General features: G+C 37.8%; 1 protein-coding gene across 1 annotated transcript; it reads right to left on the minus strand.

Moving 5' to 3' along the window:
* Positions 1-5,909: 5,909 nt before the first annotated feature.
* LOC142537689 (uncharacterized) lies at positions 5,910-6,631 on the minus strand. Its single transcript, XM_075643182.1, has 2 exons — positions 6,539-6,631; positions 5,910-6,326 (listed from the first exon to the last, which is right to left on the minus strand). The coding sequence occupies exons 1-2, from the start codon at positions 6,629-6,631 to the stop codon at positions 5,910-5,912; spliced, it is 510 nt and encodes a 169-aa protein (XP_075499297.1).
* Between the last annotated feature and the right edge of the window lie 14,791 nt (positions 6,632-21,422).

Consider the following 21,422-nt stretch of genomic DNA (forward strand, 5'->3'; position numbering starts at 1 on the left):
AGGTTATGTAAACAATGATCGAATGAAGAGTCAAATACCGAGAAGTCATCCCTGAAGACTTCCATGATTTCCTCCACCATGTCTGCAAATATGGACATCATGCACCTCTGAAAGTAGCAGGCGCATTGCATAGCCCACAAGGCATCTTCCTAAAAGAAATTGTGCCATAGAGACACGTGAATGTAGTCTTTTCCTGGTCTTCTGGTGCATGTCTGCTACAAAACAAAACTACACTACTACTGAAAAAAAAATGCTTGCAGTAGTATTTGTATTTGAGAATTTGAGGCCCTATCTGATCGGTAGAAAGATAGTTTTTTTCACTGACTATGCAGCCATTCGCTATCTATTTGCCAATAAGGATGCAAAACCATGCTTGATAAGGTGAATTTTGCTACTACAAGAATTTGACTTTGAGGTCAAACATAAGAAGGGAGTGAGATCAAGTGGGAGACCACTTGTCGAGGCTTGAACTTGAAGATAAGAAAGACGAGGAAGCCATAAAAGAAGCATTTCCAGATGAACAGCTCTTCGAGGTAAATTTTGTACTCCTTTGGTTTGCTGATATCACTAATTTTATGTCTTGCGTTACTTTTCCTCCAGATTTAAACCATCATCAGAAAAAGAAGTTTTTCCATGATATCAAGTTTTTCCTGTGGGATGAAAATTTGTGTATAAGCGATGTGTTGATCAAGTGATTAGACAATGTGTGGATGGTGTCAAGCTCAAGAAATTATGACCGTATTCATTCTTTACCTATGGGGGTCACTTCGGAGGGTCAAGAACAGTTGTTGTAGCGTATTTTTCCGCTCGCAAGCGCACGATTGTCAAGTTTTAATAAATGAGAGTACAGTATTGTTCTCACGATGAGTGTTTAAATAAAAGTATATCAGTGCTTGTAATTAAAATAGTAGCGACTTTATCTAGAATGATAAATAACAGGTTTGGTTTACTTAAAACGAATTAACTGAAAATAGCTAATAATATAATCACCGAATTGAGCAAATATCAATGAGAGAAAATATCTAGATGAGTGATTTCACTTAGTTTCCACGATAACTATTTCGGATTGAATTTATGTTCATGAATTCCAGTCATTTAATGGCCAAGAACACTTAATTGTTTTATTTCCCCTTTCCCAAGTGACGAATAATTGTATCATTGAAACTTCGATTCAAACATTCCTAATAAAAATATAAGTTTAAATGATATATGCAATTATTGATCTTACTTAGGCTTTGCTAAAGTTATACGCCTTCAGAACTATATAAACATTCAACGATGTGTCTCTAATGATCTATAGTCCTAGTATTTCTCCCGAGTTGTAGAATTAATCAGATAACAATCAATTTATAGCCAGTAAATTGAAATCAATAAGAACTAGAAAGCACAATTACACAAAGGGAATTAAATCATATAAACAATTGAGTCAAAATTATCGTGTCAACAAAGCTATAGCATCCTCTAGAATGGAAAAGTTAGTTCGTAATGAAATCTAAACAAAAACAACGCATGTTTGAAAGTTTAGACTTCTCAACACAAGAAACAAAAAAGGCGAAAGATTAGATAGCAAATCAAAAATGGCGTCTCTGTCCCCAGATTTGTTGTTCTTCGTTGTTGCAATCAATCCTTGCGCTCCAATTTGTCTCAAACGTGTGCTCTACGTCTTCTCTCATGTATTTCCTCCCAAAAAAGGCTCTCCTCCATGAACCATATTATTCTTTTTATACTTCATCAGAGCCCATGAGTTGATAACCCAATTCTGATTCTCGCAGTCATTAGCATCGAGGTGTTGTTTGGGCAGCACCTAGGCGCCCGTTGGTTCGAGTATAAGCGCCGTGGCGCTAATCCCTCGGAATTCAGGCGCCGCAGCGCCTGTTCTTCAGTCCTTAGGCACTTGTTCTGGTCCTTGAAGAGTTAGCGTTGCGGCTCTTGTTCACCAACATTTCAACATCCAAAAATGCCCCTAATCACCATCAATCATCCAGTAGTCGTTTATATCTTGCATGACACGAAAACAACAAATACCAAGCGTAATTCTGACCGAAGCTAATATAATTCAAATGGATTCTCATATAAAAGGAGTGCAATTCTTGCACTTATCAAACCCCCCAAACTTGAACTTTTGCTAATCCCTAGCAAAATAAAAATAAGAACTCAATCAAAAAGTAATGTTAACGACTATAAGTCATGGATATGCAAGAAGTGACCTTAGTCTCCAACTTATCAATTTTCACGTGATTCACAATTACTCAAGAGTCACGTGCGTGTGTGATATGCTCAATGTTCGTTCATCCAATCGAATGCTCAAATAGATTCACAACACCCACTCGCCTTATAAACTCAAGAAATCTTCAGCTCATTTCAACCCATACTTCATTAAAATGCAAATCCACTTAGACAGAATCACAAAGGAATTTATTGGTGATTATTTGGCGCATAAGATATTCAATACAAGTATGCGAAAAATGATGTCACACAATGAGATGATTAAATGCAAATGATTAAAGTCCATACTTTCTAACCATGTTTCTCAAGTATCCATAAGGTTGACTTGAACAAATTTTCTCCACTGGTATATTGGATGATTGTGACAAGGTTAATAGGTCTCGTAGGCTTATAACGTTAAGCTATGACTCAAGGCTACAATGAAGGGAATGAAAGTAAAAATTTGTGAGAAATATTTGAATTGCATCATATTCACTCTCATTTCATTCACCATCCACTTATTGTTTTCTCATCATTAACATCCTCATTTTCCCAATTTTTTCTCTCTTCACCACTTTTGATTCATTCTTTTCATTGTTTTTCTTCCTTTTGTTTCTTTTTCAACTCCTTTATATACATTTGTTTTTATTTTTCTTTACAAGGAGTGGTTAAATCATTTCAACATCAATGAACTTATTTCTCTAAAAGTTAGGTTGGATAGTAAGTGTATAAGTTTCATTTGGTAGTTGTGGGATATAAAACAGATACAAGTGGGGGCTAATTGTATGTCATTGACACACTCCACTTGATTTTTAGTATACTCAAAATGGGACACTAGAGATATTTTATTTTCATTTTGTAGGCTCGAAAGGTTCAAACGGTTCCAAAGATTGCCTAGATTATTCCTATGTCACATATTATCCGTATTTCGCCTCGAAAAATATTCAAGAAAGTTCTAGATTACCCTCAATCCATTAGTCATCTCATACAAATCAATCACCTGCACTATTCAACCAAAATGATATCTGAGGTAGGTACACAAAAAATTTCAAGCATCTCACACAACTTGAGACTCAATGGGCTAACAATCGATAAAAAAAATGTTGAAAACAAGCCCAAAGATAGTGAAAAATATTTTCCTAGATCATCTCCGTGTTTATAAAATTGTCAGTCAATGTCTTACGAGAATCACTAAAAATCAAGATCTCCATTATCTATTTAGCATCACAAGTATGTAAATTGTCTCTAAGCATCGATAGCATCAACAAACATGACAGTGCGAAAACAAATTGTGACTCCCAAGTTATCATGAACATGTGTATGCCTCAGAACCACAACTTCATTCTCATCATCGGCCACCCAATGACTTATCCATGACTCTTTTCTAACGACTCTTGCATGCAATAATTAAAATGACAACTATTTTTATAACAACACGACTCGACTAGACTCCCTACGAAATTAAAACACTTTAACTATTGTGCAGGAAATAACTAATCATGCAGTCATAAAAAATAATAATAACTCAAACCAGCGAAGCAACGTTCACAACCCCCCAAACTTAAGTATGTGTATTGTCCTCAATGTACACTAATAAACCAAGAAAAACATGGGATCACGTACCTCGTACAGCTAGCATCAGGACTCACTATCCTCGCCTGACATCTCAACCTCCTCATCCTCATCATACACGTCATCATCCTCAATGGGTCGATGTGAAAACATGGGCGGGGGCGGGAATGGCTTGTCGGAGGCACTGGTCGCAGGGAAGCGCCGTGCAAGCACACAAGTAAAATCGTGCATGTAATCCATGTGCCCGCGAGTGATTCGCCACTATCTCCTCATCATACGCTCTAATTCATTGAGACGCTCGTGTGAGGTCTATACCCTCCCTGTACCTGCCTGTCGTATGTGTGGTGCCCGTGGGCGGGTTGTGGTTGTGCTCCACTCCCTGAAGCCTCGTCTAGTAACTTTTCTCCTTCTCTTATCCCTCGAGAGCTCCCAAACCAGTAAGATATCTCCTTTTTTGTGCAACACCAGCTCACTATCGTCCCATGTAACCCCCTCTAGGTGGCAGAGATCCGTGATGGTCGAAGAACGTGGCATGCCAACTGTGGAGGTGCCCAAATCAGCGTGCAAGATCGAACTCACGATCACCCGGCCTGCATCCACTGTCTCTCCGATGATGATACAGTAAACCAACGCTATCTTATTCTTCGTCACATCCGAAACATGCCCCGATGGCATCAACCTCAAGGCTACAAAATGATACCAGTTATATGCTTCCCTTATCATGGATATCGTCGGGAATGTGATCGGGGCTCGTTGTTTATTGAGCTTCCAAACGTTGCCCGACTCACGAAGTGTAGTAACGGTCGTCTCGTAGGGGTAGGTCTCTCTCATAAACATCGTGTACTCGTCGGTGTCATCGTCAGACATCGAGTACAACAAGTTGATCGTCTTACTATCGAAGGCAACCTTTCACCTCCTGATCATCACAGCATCTGCAGGCGGCTTCAGAAACTCATCCCAATTCAAATGCCGAGCAAGAACCAATGTGTCACAACCCGAGATGCTCTGATCCATCTCTCTTTCCCGCTACATATTTTTTCTTGCAATTTTGTATAATTCTCTGCGGCAATAGCATCTCAAAACCGTCGTCTATAAAAACCAGCAGCAGAAGACTCACAATCCCCAGATTGACCATGCTTACTCTTCTTCTTTGGCGGCATGACTCACTCGAATAACAACCTCGCACGATAACAATTGTCCCTACAACAACGTCTCGCAACAACGATGTACCAACAATATAGTCACAACAATAAAAAAGTAACATGCAATATTCCAATCCAACAATCCTCAAGAACAAACTCACTTAGAAAATTTATCGAGCAACTTATGTGCACAAACTCGAGAACTTTATTCCTTCAAATTTGAACATGAAATTCGAGATTCACAACACCAAACACGATTACCTTGTTATAGGACCGAAATTGGCTGGCAAACCGATCGTTTTGAAAACTATCGTTGAAATTCTTAAGCCCAAGGAAGCCTTGCAATTGAGATATGGAGATGAATTTGTCTTGAGAGTGATTTGTGTTGTGTATTGTGTTGGTTCAAATTAGGAATTTGTGGAGGAGGGGTGATTTTCGTTGGTGGAGAGGAAGAGAATGTCACGGCGCTACTGTTAGGTTTGAGGGGGAATGAAATTTTGAAAGGTGTTTTTTTATAGCACGAACTAGCGCCGCGGCGCAAACTCTTTGGCACTTGAGCGCCGCGGCACTCGTTGGTTAGCGCCTAGGCACTGAGTCTTTAAGTACTTGTTTCTGCGGCGCTCGATAAATGACGCTGCGGTGCTTGTTCTTTTGGAATATTGGCGTTGCAGTGCTGATTTATGGGCGCCCCTAGACGCTAATCCTTTGCATGAACGGGCGCTGCAGTGTTTAATAATTGGCGCCTAGGCACTAGTACTTCCAAAATTTTGTTCACTTAAGATCCTTTCCTTGCTTTTTCAACCCTTACCTATATAATAAAGCACGTATCAATGTCTAATTTTCACATGCATAATTTAATAAAATAAAAATGCTAAAGAAATTATACTACTGAAAATAAAGAAAATAACAAAAGCATTAAAATATACTGATTGGGTTGCCTCCCAATAAGCGATTGGTTTAACGTCTTCAGCCTGACTGCCTCTAGCATGTTCAAGGTGGGTCATGTAATCTCTTGGATGCCTTGATTGCAACCCTTTGATCTTCAACCTTGATGGTCAACCTTCCTTGATTCACGTCAATGACGGCTCCAGCAGTAGCCAATAATGGTCGTCCTATAATGACACGAACATTCTGACTGTGCTCCATATCAAGCACCACGAAATCTGCTGGAAGCCTCGGTTTATCGATCTGAATTTCAATATCTTCTACAAAACCCAATGGTACCTTGACCGATTTATTTGCCAGCTTCAAGATTAGTTCCGTGTGCTTCATCCTGCTCAGTACAAGTTTCTCGTAGAGAGAACTTGGCATTATATTTACGCTCGATACTGAATCACAATTAGCTTTTCCCACTATTTGGTCCCCTATTGCGTATAGTACAACGAATTCTCCGGAGTCTTGCAGCTTCTGTGGAAGAATTATTTGTATCCTCTCATCACCTCATTCGGTAAATGTCACTTCCTCCTGATCTGCAGACTAAATGTTAGTGTGTAGGTTCTTGAGATCTTCAAGAATTTTTTTCTTTTGAAATTCAGCATTCAATTGTATAAATCTCTAGGGGTGGGGAAGTATAAAAAGATCAATGCACTGATCTAAATCATAACTCTTATCTTTCTTACCTCAGATTCCTTTGCTTGGTGTTGGCTTATCTTCCCGGATGGATGTGGGATCAACCTTTTCCTCTTCTCCTTCAACCATTCCAATCTCTCCATGTTGTATGAAAATGGCGTTCACTTCTCTCAGATTTGGGTCTGCAGTCTTTGGTACTGGGCCTGACGGTTGAGACATGAGTTGCCTCGTTATCTGCCCAACTTGTGACTCCACGATTTTCAAGGAAGCACCAATATTTGTCAGGTGTGTCTCTAGGTTGTCAAGCCTAGAATCAGTCCTATCTATCCTCCTACCAGATTCAGCAACAAATGTACCAACTAAATCCTCAAATGATGGCTTCCCTTCCCCATTTGATGTATTGGACACCGTTGGAGGATTCAACACATTCTTATTATTTGCATATGAAAACTTTCATGGTTTCTTAAACAAGGATGATAAGTATTAGGGAGAGGGTTACCTCAATATCCTCCATAGCCATCAAAATTCTTGTTGTTGATGTATTGAGCTTCTTCATGAAGATGTGATTCTTCAACAACAATCGGTGCACCTTCACCCTCTGTTGTGCTCACCCTATTCATAGCTGCATCTGCATAGTCAATGCTGAAAATTGGGCAGTGAGTGATGTAATAGGATCCACAGTATAAACTCCAGCTGTCCTCTTTACTTCCGACCTCTCAGACAACCATTGGTAGCTATTAATAGTCATCTGTTAAAGCAAATCATACGCTTGACCAAGCGATTTGGCAAAGATCGTGCCACCAGCCGCAGCATCCAGAGTTCATCGTGTTTGCACATTTTGACCATTTTAGAATAATTCAATTTGTACCCAGTCTTCAAAACCATTATTCTGGCACCTCCTCAACAACTCCTTACACCTTTCCCACGCTCCATACAACTGCTCAAAGTCAGTCTACGGAAAAGTGCTGATCTCAATCTTCAACTATGCAAACTTCGCAGGGGGAAAATACTTAGCAAGGAACTTCGTTGCCAACTCCTGCCATGTCGTTATACTCCCCAAGGGAAGCGACTGGAGCCATCCTCTTGTCTGAACCCTAAGAGAAAATGGAAACAAACGCAATCTAATAATATCATCAGGTACATTATTAATCTTTACTGTGTCTATGAACTTGAGGATCTGAAGTGGCGGTTCCCACAAATTGATTCTGTTGAACCATATTTATCATTGCAGGCTTCAGCTCAAAATTGTTTGCATTTGTAGTCCCCCCGAGCAATGCCAGAATAATGTGCGTTGATTACCGGTCTGAAATGATCTCTGATGGGTATAGTTTTTGGTGGGTTACGTCTGGCGTCCTCTCTATTTTCGACCATGGCTTGGATCTCTTCTCTTCTCGCTTTTCTAAGTCTCCGTATGGTTCTTTCGATCTCAGGATCAAAGGTAAGCGAGTGAGGACTTTGCGATCTTTGCATGCACTGTCTAAAAAAAATGAACAAACTAGTGATTATAAAATTAAAAAAAACAAATCTAAATTAAAATCTAGACTAATTGGTAACAATAACGATATAAATTTAAACTTGACACTCCCCGGCAATGGTGCCAAAAATTTGTTGCGTATTTTTCCGATCGCAAGCGCACGGTTGTCAAGTTTTAATATATGAGAGTAAAGTATCGTTCCCACAAAGAGTTTATAAATAAAAGTATATCAGTGCATGTAATTAAAATAATCGCAAATTTATCTAGAATGATCAATAACATGTTTGTTTACTTAAACGAATTAACTAAAAATAGATAATAATCTAATCACTGAATCGAGAAAAATCAATTAGAGAAAATATCTAGAGGAGTGATTTCACTTAGTTTTCACGATAACTATTTTCGGTTGCATTTATATTCATGAATTTCAGTCATTTAATGGTCAAGAACACTTAATTGTTTTATTCCTCATTTCTCATGTGACGAATAAATTGTATCATTCAAACTTCGATTCAAACATTTAATAAAATTTAAGATTAAATGATATATGCAAACGATGATCTTACCTAGGCCTCGCTAAAGTTATACGCCTTTCGAACGATATAAACATTCAAAGATGTGTCTCTAATGATCTATAATCCTAGTCCCTCTCCCGAATTATAGAATTAATCAGATAACAATCAACTTATGGCCAGTAAATTGAAAGCAATAAGAACTAGAAAACACAATTAAACCAAAAAGAATTCTATCATATAAACTAGTGAGACAAAATTATCGTGTCAACAAAGCTACATCGTCCTCTAGAATGGAAAATTTAGTTCATAAAAAAATCTAAACAAAAACAACGCATGTTTTAAAGTTTAGACATCTCAACTCAGGAAATACAAAAGGTGAAAGATTAGAAGCAAATCAGAAGTGACGTCTATGTCCCAAGATTCGTCATTCTTCATCGTTGCGATCAATCCTTGCGCTTCAATTCGTCTCCAACGTGTGCCCTGTGTCTTCTCTCACGTCTTTCCTCCCAAAAACGCTCTCTTTCCTGAACCATATTCTTCTTTTTATACTTTCGTCCGAGCCCATGAGTTAAAAGCCCAATTCTGATTCTTGCAGTCATTAGCGCCGCGGAGCTGCTTGGGCAACGCCTAGGCGCCATTGGTTCGAGATGAAGCACTGTAGTGATGATGGTGTAGCACCTAGGCGCTGATCTCTCCGCATTCAGGAGGCTCGGCGCCTGATCTTCAGCGGTTAGGGGCTTGTTCTAGTCTTTGAAGACTTATCGAGGTGCCGCTTGAACCTTGGCACTGTGGCTCTTGTTCACCAACATTTCAACATCCAAAAATGCCTCTAATCACCATCAATCATCCAATAGTCATCTCCTTCATGACATTAAAACAACAAATACCAAGCGTAATTCTGTCGAAACTAATATAATTCAAATTGACTCTCATATAAAAGGAGTGCAATTCTTGCACTTATCAGCTGCTAATGTATTGCAATCGGGTTTTTCTTGGCCAATTTATTTAAAGAGAGCTACACCTTAGTTAAATCATGTGATAGATGTCAAACAGTAGGGAAAATTTCTAGACTTCACGAATTGCCACTAACAAATATTTTGGAAGTGGAACTCTTTGATGTTTGGGGAATTGACTTCATGGGACTGTTTCTTCCTTCTTTTGGCCAATCTTATATTTTATTAGCTGTTTATTATGTCTCAAATTGGGTGGAAGCAATTGCCACCAGTACTAATGATGCTCGTGTTGTAGCTATGTTTGTGCATAAGAATATCTTCACCAGGTTTGGAACACCGAGAGCCATTATAAGTGATGAAGGTACGTAAGTTTGCTATAAAATTTTCAACTCACTTTTGGCTAAATACAGAATGAAGCATAAAGTGGCATTAGCATATCATCCACAATCGAACAAACAAGCGGAAATATCCAACCAAGAGATCAAACAAATCTTGGAAAATACAGTCAACACTAACCGGAAATATTGGTCTATTAGTGTGATGATGCATTGTGGGCTTATCAGACTTCATTAAAAACACCTATTTGGATATCTCCCTATAGGCTGATTTTGAGAAAGCGTGTCACTTGCCATTAGAGTTAGAGCACCGAGCATTTTTGGTGGTGAAAAAATTATACTTTGATTTGCAAGCTTCAGGAGATATGAGAAAGTTGCAGCTGACTGAGATGGAGGAGTTTTGCAATGAAGCATATGAAAATGCAAAGATCTATAAGGAACAAACCAAAAAGTGGCATGACAAACTCATCATACGAAGGAAACTCAAACCGAGACAACAATTATTATTATTCAATTATTGTCTCAAGTTTTTTCATGGTAAGCTGAAATCACATTGCTCGAGGCCATTTTGGTGGAGACAGTGTATTCTCATGGAGCCATCGAGCTTAAGTGCAATTATGGAAGAACCTTTAAGGTGAATGGACAGCGGGTTAAGCATTACAATGAGACTGAATTGAGGAATGTTGAAACATTTCATTAAGCGAACCAAACTGAGACGAACTGGTGATAGTCGGACTGACGACGTTAAACCAAGTGCATGTTGGGAGGCAACCCAATTAATATATTTTAATGCTTTAGTTATTTTTCCATTTTAAGTAGTATAATTGCTTTTGCATTTTTATGTTATTTTGTTATGCATGTGAAGATGAGATATTGATACGTTTTTTATTATGTAGATAAAGGTTGAAAATAGGTGTTGAAATGAGCTCAATTGCTCGTAAATTCAGAAGAACTAGCGCCTAGGTGCTACATATTCCGCGCGGCGGCCTACATAGGGTTATAAGAAAAAAATTGGGGACCGAAAAACTCATTCTACCATAACACAAAGAGGCGCCGCCTCCTACACCATCAACAAAGTTTTTCCTCCTACACATATATACCTTGTGAAACACTATATACTCAACACAACTCGTTCTCGAGCCTAGTTCATCTTTATATCTCACATGTCAAGCTTTCTTCGACTTATGTGTTTCCACGAGGGTTCTCCAACGACTCGATCCTGGGCGAATTGCGGCAAATTTTGGTCTTCTATAACAAGGTGACTGTTTTAGATCATGTGAATCTCGAATTTCATGCTTTAATTTTATGGGATTGAGATGCTTGATTTTTTCCCACAAGGTGTCTGGTAAATTGATTCAGTGAGGTTGTCTCTTGATTATTGTTGGATTGGGGTGCTAGTATATTGCATTTTGTAGAGGAACTAGCGATCGATAGATTATTTTTACATTGTGGTATCTACATTGTTGGAATGTTGCTGTTATATAAGGCGGCGTTGTGGAGATGATTGCTATGGAGTGTGAGTGTTATCCAAGTTAAGTCATGCCGCCAAAGAAAAAAATAAACATGGTCAAGATGGGGATGGTGAGTCGTCTTATGCTAGTTTCAATAGACGACGTTTCTAGGATGCTAAAGCCACTGAGAACTATAATAAACTGCAAGAAAAGAGAATGCAGTGGGAGAGAGGGATGGATCATAGCAGCCCAAATTGCGTTACATTAATTCTAACGCGGGAGTTGCATTGGACAAATTTGTGAATTCGCCTGCGGATGCAATGATGCCCCTTGTTAGGGAATTCTATGCCAATTTAAAGGTGAAACATGAGGATTATCATGTAAAGATCTGAGGGCAGATGGTTGCATTCGACAGTCGAACAAATAACTAGTTTTACTCGATGACCGACTATAACACTGGCGAGTACACGACGTTCATGCGAGAGGTGTAACCATATGAAAATTTTATTGCTACACTTTGTGAGCCAAACACAGTTTGGAAGCTCCACAATCAACGAGCCCCAGTAAAATTTCCGACTACGTCTTTGAAGAGGGGGCATATAATTGGTACCATTTTGTAGCCTCAAGGTTGATGCCATCTGGGCATGTGTTGGATGTAACTAAGATTAAGGTGCCTTTGGTATATTGTATCATCAGCGGAAAGACAGTTGACGTAGGTCGAGTTATTATGTATTCGATCTTGAAGACTGCCTGGGGCACTTCCACTATTAGTATGCCTCATTCTTCGATCATTACGGACCTCTGTCACGTAGTGGGTGACACATGGGATGACAGTGAGCAGGTGTTGCGGACAAAAGGAGATTTTTTACTGGTTGGGGCCCTAGCGAGAGATAATAGATGACGACAAAGTGCTAGTGGTTCAGTTGAAGCTTCAGGGAGTGGAGCACAGCCGCAGCATGTGCCACAGGCACCATAGGTACCACGGGCAGGTACTGAGAGGCCACAGTCCGAGCATGAGCGTCTCGTTGATTTGGAGAGCATGATGAGGAGACAGTTGCCGATTAATCGCGAGCACGTGGACTATGTAAATGACTTTACCCGTGTGCTTGCACAGCGTTTTCCTGCGTCCAGCACCTCCGACGAGCCATTTCCACCTCCGCCAACTTTTTCACACCAATCTATCAAAGATGATGATGAGCATGATTCTGATGGGGATGATGATTTGGATGATGAGGAGGTTGAGTTGTTAGACGACGACAGCGAGTCCTAATGCTCACTGCACGAGGTAAATTATCCCATGTTTTTCTTGGTACATTAGGGACAATGCACGTACTTAAGTTTGGGGGGTGTGAATTTGTTTGTTTGTTTGTGTTGATGTTGATTTTGTACTAGTTTGAGTTGAATTTGACTAGTTTGTTATGAGGACTGCATGATTAGTTATCTCCTGCATAGTAGTTTTTTTTTTTTTATTTCTTAGGGAATCTAGTCGAGTCGTTTTTTGAGTTTTATGTCTAATAGCTATAAAAAAATCGAGTCAGGTTGTAGAATATACTAGTATTCGGCCTATGATAAGAAATGATTTCGAATTAAAATAATTCGATATATATAAATATAAATATATATGTATATATATATTATATATGATTTCTCTGATTTCACATTTTTATACACGGTGCCATGATTGTTGATCCCATCGTTTTTAGGAAACAATCCCTTAGTTGGGACACTAAACATTAGCGAGAATCACATGAACCTAAGTAAGAGGTTTGTGTATATAGAGACGACTTAGGCATTATTTCGAACTGCTTTGGGCCTATTTCCATTGATTATCATTTGCAGCCCTTTATGCCTAATTGAAAAATGAAGTGTGTAGTTGAGTGCTTATTGCATGAAACCATTTACTTGTTGAGTTGCATGATCATTTTGTATATGTTGATTGTGGATTAATAGTTGCCTAGAACTTAACCTCACACTCCTCGAGGCAAAATACAGGCGAAGTGTGACATGGAATGATTTAGGCAATTCTTAGAAAACAGTTTGTGCCTTTCAAGCCTACCTAATGCATCATAAATATCCCTAGTGTCTCATTTTGAGCTTACTAAAAATCAAGTGGAGTGTGTCAATTACATACAATTAGCCCCCACTTGTATCTGTTCTATATCCCACAATAACTACCAAATGAAGCTTATACATTTACTATCCAACCTAATTAACTTTGAGATAAATAAGTTCATTGGTGTTTAAATGATTGAATACTACTTGAAAAAAATTGTGTATAAAGGAGTTGAAAAAGAAACAAAAGAATAAAAATAATGAAAACAACGAACCAAGATGGGGTGAAGAAAAATATGAGAAAATGAGGATGTGAATGATGAAAAACAATAAGTGGATGGTGAATGAAATGAGAGTGAAAATGATGAAATTCAAAGATTTCTCTCAAATTTTGATTTTCATAACCTTTAGTGTAGCCGTGAGCCAAAGCGTAACGTTATAAGCCTGCAAGACCTAATAAACTTGTCACAATTACTTAATATACTAGAGGAGAGGAGTTGTGTGAATTAAGCATATGGAGGCTTGAGAAACACAGTTAGCAATTGCAAATAATGATTAGTAGATCTACACATTTTGCATGAGTTTGAATTACCCCTTGGAATAATTTTCTCAATTGTCCTTTTGACCTAACATGAACCAAGGAAGTCCTTTGTGATCTGTAAGTGTATATATTAAACTTAGGGGAAAGTGCTTGAAGCTAAAGTTAAAAGGGATCTTGAGTTAGTGAAGCGAACAAATTTTGTGAATGAATCTTATCGATTGAGTGGGTAGGCAAGAATGGCACGAGACACACATACACATGAATGCAAGAGTTATTATGCATATGTTTGACTGAAAAGTTTATTATCTGAGGCCAATGTTACTTGTTGATTCCACAAAAAGATTGTGGGGCTCTTATCTCCTAATCGTTATTACAATGTAATTTGATTATGGTTAATTAATTACAGCGGAAAACGAGTTAAAATTTTCTTTACAATGAGCCCAAAATATCTAATTTGAATACTAAAAATAGTATTTCATCTCATTTCATAAAACATGCCCACACATAATTAAAACCAATCACAGACAAACAACTCATATCATCGGGACATGCCCCGATATATAGATACATATATACACTGGGAAAAAAAACCTAAAACCTCAGCTCAAACTGTGACTCCCTCCAGAAGCACCCTCTCCGGTCTCCTGATATCTTGGAGTACCTGTCATTGTCCACACACAAAGACAACAACAGCCCCATCTGAGTTGAGCAAAGCTCAGTCTGAAACAATCACAATATATACCACAAGTACCTAAACAATGATATATGATATGCAATGCATGTATGTCGTGGAGGTATCAGGTCAAATGCCCATCCACTGAGCACATGTCAGAATCAAACGAATCGCTATCAAATCAATGCTCGAGCTGGCACACCGCCCTCAATCAGGGATACTCGTATGATAACGTCGACAAAGCGCCATCAAATCTCAAATCTCAATCAATCATAAGGGCCAATAATGACTATGCTTTAAGAGCCACATAATGCCAAGCATAGCATTGTGTTCACAAACCCCAGGATCAAATCCAATCATAATAGGTATCCAAGGATCATAGCTCAACGTGCATGTCATGTATGCCACATCAACTCAACAAATAAGGCATATAGACATATATTCTCAGTCACATCAATCAAACATATATCATATGATACAGATATCTGTCGTAAGTTACTCGATCGCAACATACCTCAATTCTTCGTTCCAGTCAATGTAGCTTGAAGATATCAGTATAAAAAATTTATATACATCAATAACATATTCATTTCAATCAATAACATCATTCAAAATCAACAATATAAGTTTCAAATATCTTTTGAAACTTTGAAAATTCATATCAAATTGAAATCAGAACATAATTCAATTCCGACTTCAAAACTTAGTTTCTTGTCGATTATTCTACCACATATATGAACCTCGACTTCAAATACATGTTATTCCAGCACTTCAATTAATAAATGTGCTGAAACTAGAAGAAACTTACCTCAAAAGAAAGCTCCCGACGTGATATATAATTTGTTTCAAGTTTGGACAATGTTTCGAGGTAGATTCATACGATAGAACTTGAATTCCCTCTTTTTCCCTCGAACCTACGGCAAAGAGATATGAAATATGAAATCACAATTCATTCTCAACTTCCAAATATTGTGCAACAGATGTATCGGCGCTGGGGCGGTCAAGTTTGGGCGCCCTAGCACGCCTGCTACTGCCGAACACGTTTTGGCTTGGTCAGGCGCTGGGGGGCACAAACTGTTGCGCCCTAGCACGATTTTTCTGTCCAAAAAGTTATTTTAAGTTTTGAATTAGTAAAAGTGGTCAGCATGAAAGTTGTAGCTCTATGTCTTATCTTTCAATTGGCACTGACCTCACTCAATTTTGATATCGTACGCGAGCGTTATGCTCATTCTCCCAAAATGTGTCAGTGCTGGAACTGCAATGCACACATTACATTTCGGGATGATTTTGCCCCTATTTTCAAAAGAATTTGGACAAAACTCAGAACATGAAAGTTTTAGTACTATGTATTAGCTTTCGACTGAAATTGGCATCAATTCATGGGGATTAATACTTAAATAATTATGCTAAAAATCGTAACATGTGTCACTTTTCTGTCGCGGTTCAGCATACTTTTCAAACACAAATCAATTTCTAATACAATCTTTCATCATCACCACCTATTTTCTCACTTTCATTGTCATGATATACATCATATACGTAATCACATGATAATTTCATGAATTATAAATAATCAACATAGGATTTACGATAATACGATACACGGTCCTTACAAAGAGTCTTCTTTAACTTTACTTTGCGATTATTTTGTTGAATAGAGTACTATTTTGCTCGAGACTAGCAAAATTTCAAGTTTGGGGTTTTCAGAAGTGCGAGAATTGGACTTAAATTATATAAGAATCAATTTGAATTATGTTAGTTTCAGACAAAATTATGTTTGGCATTTGTTGTTTTTGAAACGACCTCGACTTTTTTTTTAAATAAATCATAAACTCGAAAATACTAAAAAAATATAACTTAAAATTTTCATGAATCATACTAATTTAACATTTAAAATCTCAAGTGTATAAATATATCCCTAATTCATCAACTAACCAAAAATCTTACGTCGGCCTTTAAAAAGTTCAACTGACATAAAATAAAGCATAAAAATCCCTAATAAAATCATTAGCAAAAATCTTTAAATCTTTTATCTATCAAGCTACTGTGGAAAATAAAGGTCCTTCGGGAGTGTACTGCAGCCTCGATCCACTCAATCGTCAGCGTCTCCCATAATATCATCATATCATGCATCATACAAACCTAGTGAGTCTAATGACTCAGGACATTCTGAACATGAATAGCAAATAATACGTATACAATCACAACCATTTAAAAATCATACTTTTATTTAAAATAGCTTTTGAGCATAAATAAACCATTTAAAATCATTTGAAACATAAATAAATATTTTAAAATAGCTTTAAGCATAAATAAATCATCTAAAATAAACTTTAAGCATAAATAAGTCATTTTAAAAATAGCTTTTAATCATATATCATAAAATCATTTTAATCGTAAAACTTTCAATCTTTTATCATTTTGGGTGAAGTTTGATCCTCGAAAGTGACTAGCTTTTATTCTTTAGTCGACTGATCTGTCTTCAGCTCTACATGGCACATGGGGGTAGGCACTAGGCTCCACCGTGGAAATACGATCGCCAGGCTCCCTCGGAGGTCTTCTCCAATAGATGGGCTCCCTCTGATGCCTTTTCCCAAAAATGAGCTCTCTCTGGGGCCTTCTCCCATAAATGGCTCCCTCTGGGGTCTTTTCCCTAACTACATCCCCACAAAATCATATATCATTTGTCACAGTCAATTCACATCCCTCAAAATATTTTTATTTTTCTTTTGAAATCATAAAATAGCATAGCTTTCCAAAAATTGCATTTTAAACAGTAAAAATTGCACAGTTTTACCATAAATCATAAAATATCATATCTTCATAAAAATCATCATTAAAGTCATAAAATATCACTTAACATGCATTATGATCATTCGGGATGCTGTCAAGCTTTTATTTTCTCAAGCGTAAAATGACTATTTTGCCCCTAGACGTAATATTTCTCGATTTTATCTTTTTCTTACTTTTAATGACATGGGCTTAACCCAATAATTATTTAAGCTTAAATCTAATTTATCATAATTTTATAATGCTTAAATCTAGGCTTTCTAATTAATTCTTTAATTAACTATTCATTAGGCGTTTAATGTCCGAATAAATTCAAAACTAAATATTTTATTCCCAAACTTTATACATAAGACATTTTATTACCTAAGCTAGCCTTGTGAGCCATGAACCACACTCGTGGACCCATGGTTCCAATTTTTATTCTTATTAATTCGAAATATGACCCTTATGTGAACAACCCGAGCCATATCCCAATTTACTCGAGCCATGGTCGAGCCACCTCGAGCCAAACCCGAGCCAACCAACCTAGGCAACCTCCTGACTAACCCTGACCCTTGGACCTAGACTCTAACTCACGCACAAGCCCAGCAACCGAGCACCAGATCTGCGAACAAGCTGCTAACTCGCGCCTAAGACTCCTAGCCCACTAAGACTCTTCCAGTCGAGCCACCACCGAGCCCACCTGACCCTAACCAACCCTGGACCATGCCCAGACCAAACCAAGCCCAGCCCAGACCATTGAACCCAAGCAGTGAACCACTTGAAGCAAGTACAAACTGCGCGCACACACTAGCTGCTTCCATAACATTTGCTCGAGCCAGCAGCGAACCCAGCCGTACAAACCCCTGGCCCAGTACTTGACCCTCTTCCTTAGACCCTATAGGACCAACTATGAGCCACCCAGCCCTAGCAGCGAGCCCCCATGGCCGCTGCTGCCCTCATAAGTCGCGCGAGGAGTCCTTGCTCTAAGGGACTCCTCCTAGGCTGCAACCAAGGAGTCCTAGCCATGCTAGGACTCTTCCTAGCCCTGAAACATGACCCTAGCCAAGCCCCAACCAGCCCTGGCCGAGCCCCAACTGACCATGCGCCCTAGCCAACCCCATGACTCAAGTGCAACCCCAAACAAACCCTCGATCCTCTCCTCTTGTTTCCCTCGGTTTTCCAGCTTGTTTCCCCTTCAAAAGTTTCATTTTTTAACCATATTTAATCATGTATTGGCAACGTACTCATTGTAAATCATAACATTTTTCATATTTGTGTAAAAACATCATATTTTGAAAATCAACGTTCAACCGTAAAATATTCAAACACCTATTTTTTCATGCATAAACAATTAAATCATGCATATTATGATTTTTATGATGTTCAAAAGGGTTTATAAAATGTGTCTCTGCGTTTATAACCCTCGAATAGACGATCATTGGCGAGGGTGCGAAGATGGACGACCGAATGACGAAGAATCCTAGCCTTTCCTCCCTTCCTTTTTTTTGAAAATATGGTGTGTGTGTGTGTGTGTGGGTGTTTATTTTTCGGCTGAATCAAGGTTGAATTTTGGTGTTTTGATAGCCTATGATTCCTATTTATAAATTAATCAACATGTTATTGAGCTTTGGTTTTGGGCCTTTATGTTTAGAAGAAATTGGTCCTACTTAAAATAATTAAATTGGGCAAAATAAATCTTATTTAATTAAAACTTAAAAGTTTATAAAATTAGTTTCCCAAAAATATTATTTTTGATATTTTAAAAACTTCTTGTTTGCCCAAAACCGGCTTCCCCGGGAAAAATCGAGCTCAACTCGTAAAATAATTCGAACTCTAACATTTTTAGAAAATTAAATCATTTTTAATCATATTAGGAAGCTTTGAAAACATTTAACGAAAAATAATTATTCTAGTCTTGGTCGTCCCCGGTCTCTTTTCCCCTGCCTATTAACGAATATTCGGGTAAAATCCATCAATTTCATGAAATCATGTCATATGATCATTTAATCATGCAATCATGTCTTTAATCATTTAATAAATATCATGCAAGCATTTAAAATCAATTAAATAAAACAATTAAGAAATTAAAAATAATTTTCATGCATGTGGTTTACGTAGGTTTGGTTTTTCAAACGTTACAGTTTTTGTGTCATGCAGGAGATGAACAACTATTGGATGATTTATGGTGATTAGAGGTGTTTTTTATTGTGAAATGTTAATGGACTAGCGCCGCAGGTCCAAGGCAGAAGCGCCACAGCGCGCCAAGGCTTCACAAGAGAGAAAGATGCGCCGCAGTGCTACTTTAACAGCATCGAAAAGCCAGGGTTTCTGAAGCATGTAGCTCCTAGGCACTACTTATTTAGAGCCGTGACACTAATGCATGCGCAGAAAATACTTTGGGCTTTATTTTACGGACTTGGACGAAGGATAAAAGGAAAAACAAAAAGAAGAAGAAATCGAAGATAGGAAGCCGTTTTTTGGGAGCAGAATCTGGTGAGAAACGAGGAGCACACATTGGAGAAGTATTTGGAACGCAATGATTGATCTCAAATACGAAGAACGACAACTATGGGGACAGAGACGCCACTTCAGATTTTTTTATCTAGTTCTTCCGCCTTTTAAATTCATGTGTTGAGATGTCTAAATCTTCAAACATGTTGTGTTTTAGTTTAGATTTTGTTATGAACTAACTTTTAAGTTCTAGAGGATGATGTAGCTTCGTTGACACAATAATTTTGACATATGTTGTTTATATGATTGTGAAACGTCTACTATATAAAATACTACTAGAAATTTTTATTTTTATTTTTTGTAAGCTCATTTTCGAAAATTTTATCTTTATCCACGCATGCAATAGTATATGAAAATTTCACATTTTAAAATAAAAGTAATCAACTAACAGATAAAAATACTGCAGTTTAAAAATAGATAATTTTTCAACCCTCGACGTACGTTTTAAACTAAAACAAATACGAAAGGTGTTAAGTTCCTGATAACCATCAACATAATAAAAATAATTAGTATGAAAATATCCATCCAGTCCTAAATCAAAACATAATGTGTGGAAAATACAGTCCCTCGGGTTCGAGTGCGCACAACCAACTTTGTCTACTCAGTCTTCAGCACCTCCAATCTCCTGATCAATATGCTCACATACATCATTCACACCTAGTGAGTCTAAAAACTCAACACACCTGTAACGTTATAATGAGTACATATACATAACATACAACAGTGAAAAGTACTGTAATCAACATACATTTCATTATCTTAAAAGTGTAAACGTAAACGTAATAAGACATAACGTGTCAAAAAATGTCTCAAAATATCATCATATACGTGTTCATTTTCTCTAACTGAATTCAGTTCATTAGTTGTGACTTTCGTAGCAGCTCTATCGTATCAGCTCTATTCGATGAATCCATCAACGTATAACTGTGGTACCCGGCGACGGGGACATCAGCGACAGTATTACCCATCCACTGAACATTTGCTTTACATATCATCGTATACATATTCGTATTAGTCACAACCAACTCTCATCCATGTCATCAAATTCATCACTTATAAAAATCATTCATATATGTTAATTTTTCTTAAAATCAAGCATGCAACTTATTTTTCATAATTACATAAAATTCATATTCGTGATTACGTGAATATTTAAAACTTGACAAATCGTGTTTAGGGCACTGCCTGGACTGCTAAATCAACCCGGGTGTAAAATGACCATTTTGCCCCTAGAAACCCTAATTAACTTTCTTACCTCTAGACCTCAAAATTTCGACCCGAAGCCTACCAAACTCCTTAAAACACTTCAAGATCATTTTGCCCCTAGAAACCCTAATTGACTATCTTACCCCTGGACCTCAAAATTTCGACCCGAAGCCTACAAAACTCCTTAAAACACCTCAAAAATAACAATAAGCATTTCTTAGATGTAAACAGGAGCTCGTTTCAAAACTTATACGATTCGTTTTAAAACTTGGGCCGGGGTCCTAGTTTTAACCCGAATCAACTCGAAACCTAATCAAATTTTTCCCAACTTAACTCATGACTTAATAATACTTAACCATACTCTTAACACCCATTTCACACCATTTAGAACCCTCGAAAATCCCCTGATCCTTACTGAAATTTTCTGACCTAAGAATGGCCGAAACCCTAG

This window comes from Primulina tabacum, chromosome 2 (genome assembly GCF_025594145.1).
Source record: "Primulina tabacum isolate GXHZ01 chromosome 2, ASM2559414v2, whole genome shotgun sequence".
In the NCBI taxonomy this organism is placed as follows: domain Eukaryota; kingdom Viridiplantae; phylum Streptophyta; class Magnoliopsida; order Lamiales; family Gesneriaceae; genus Primulina; species Primulina tabacum.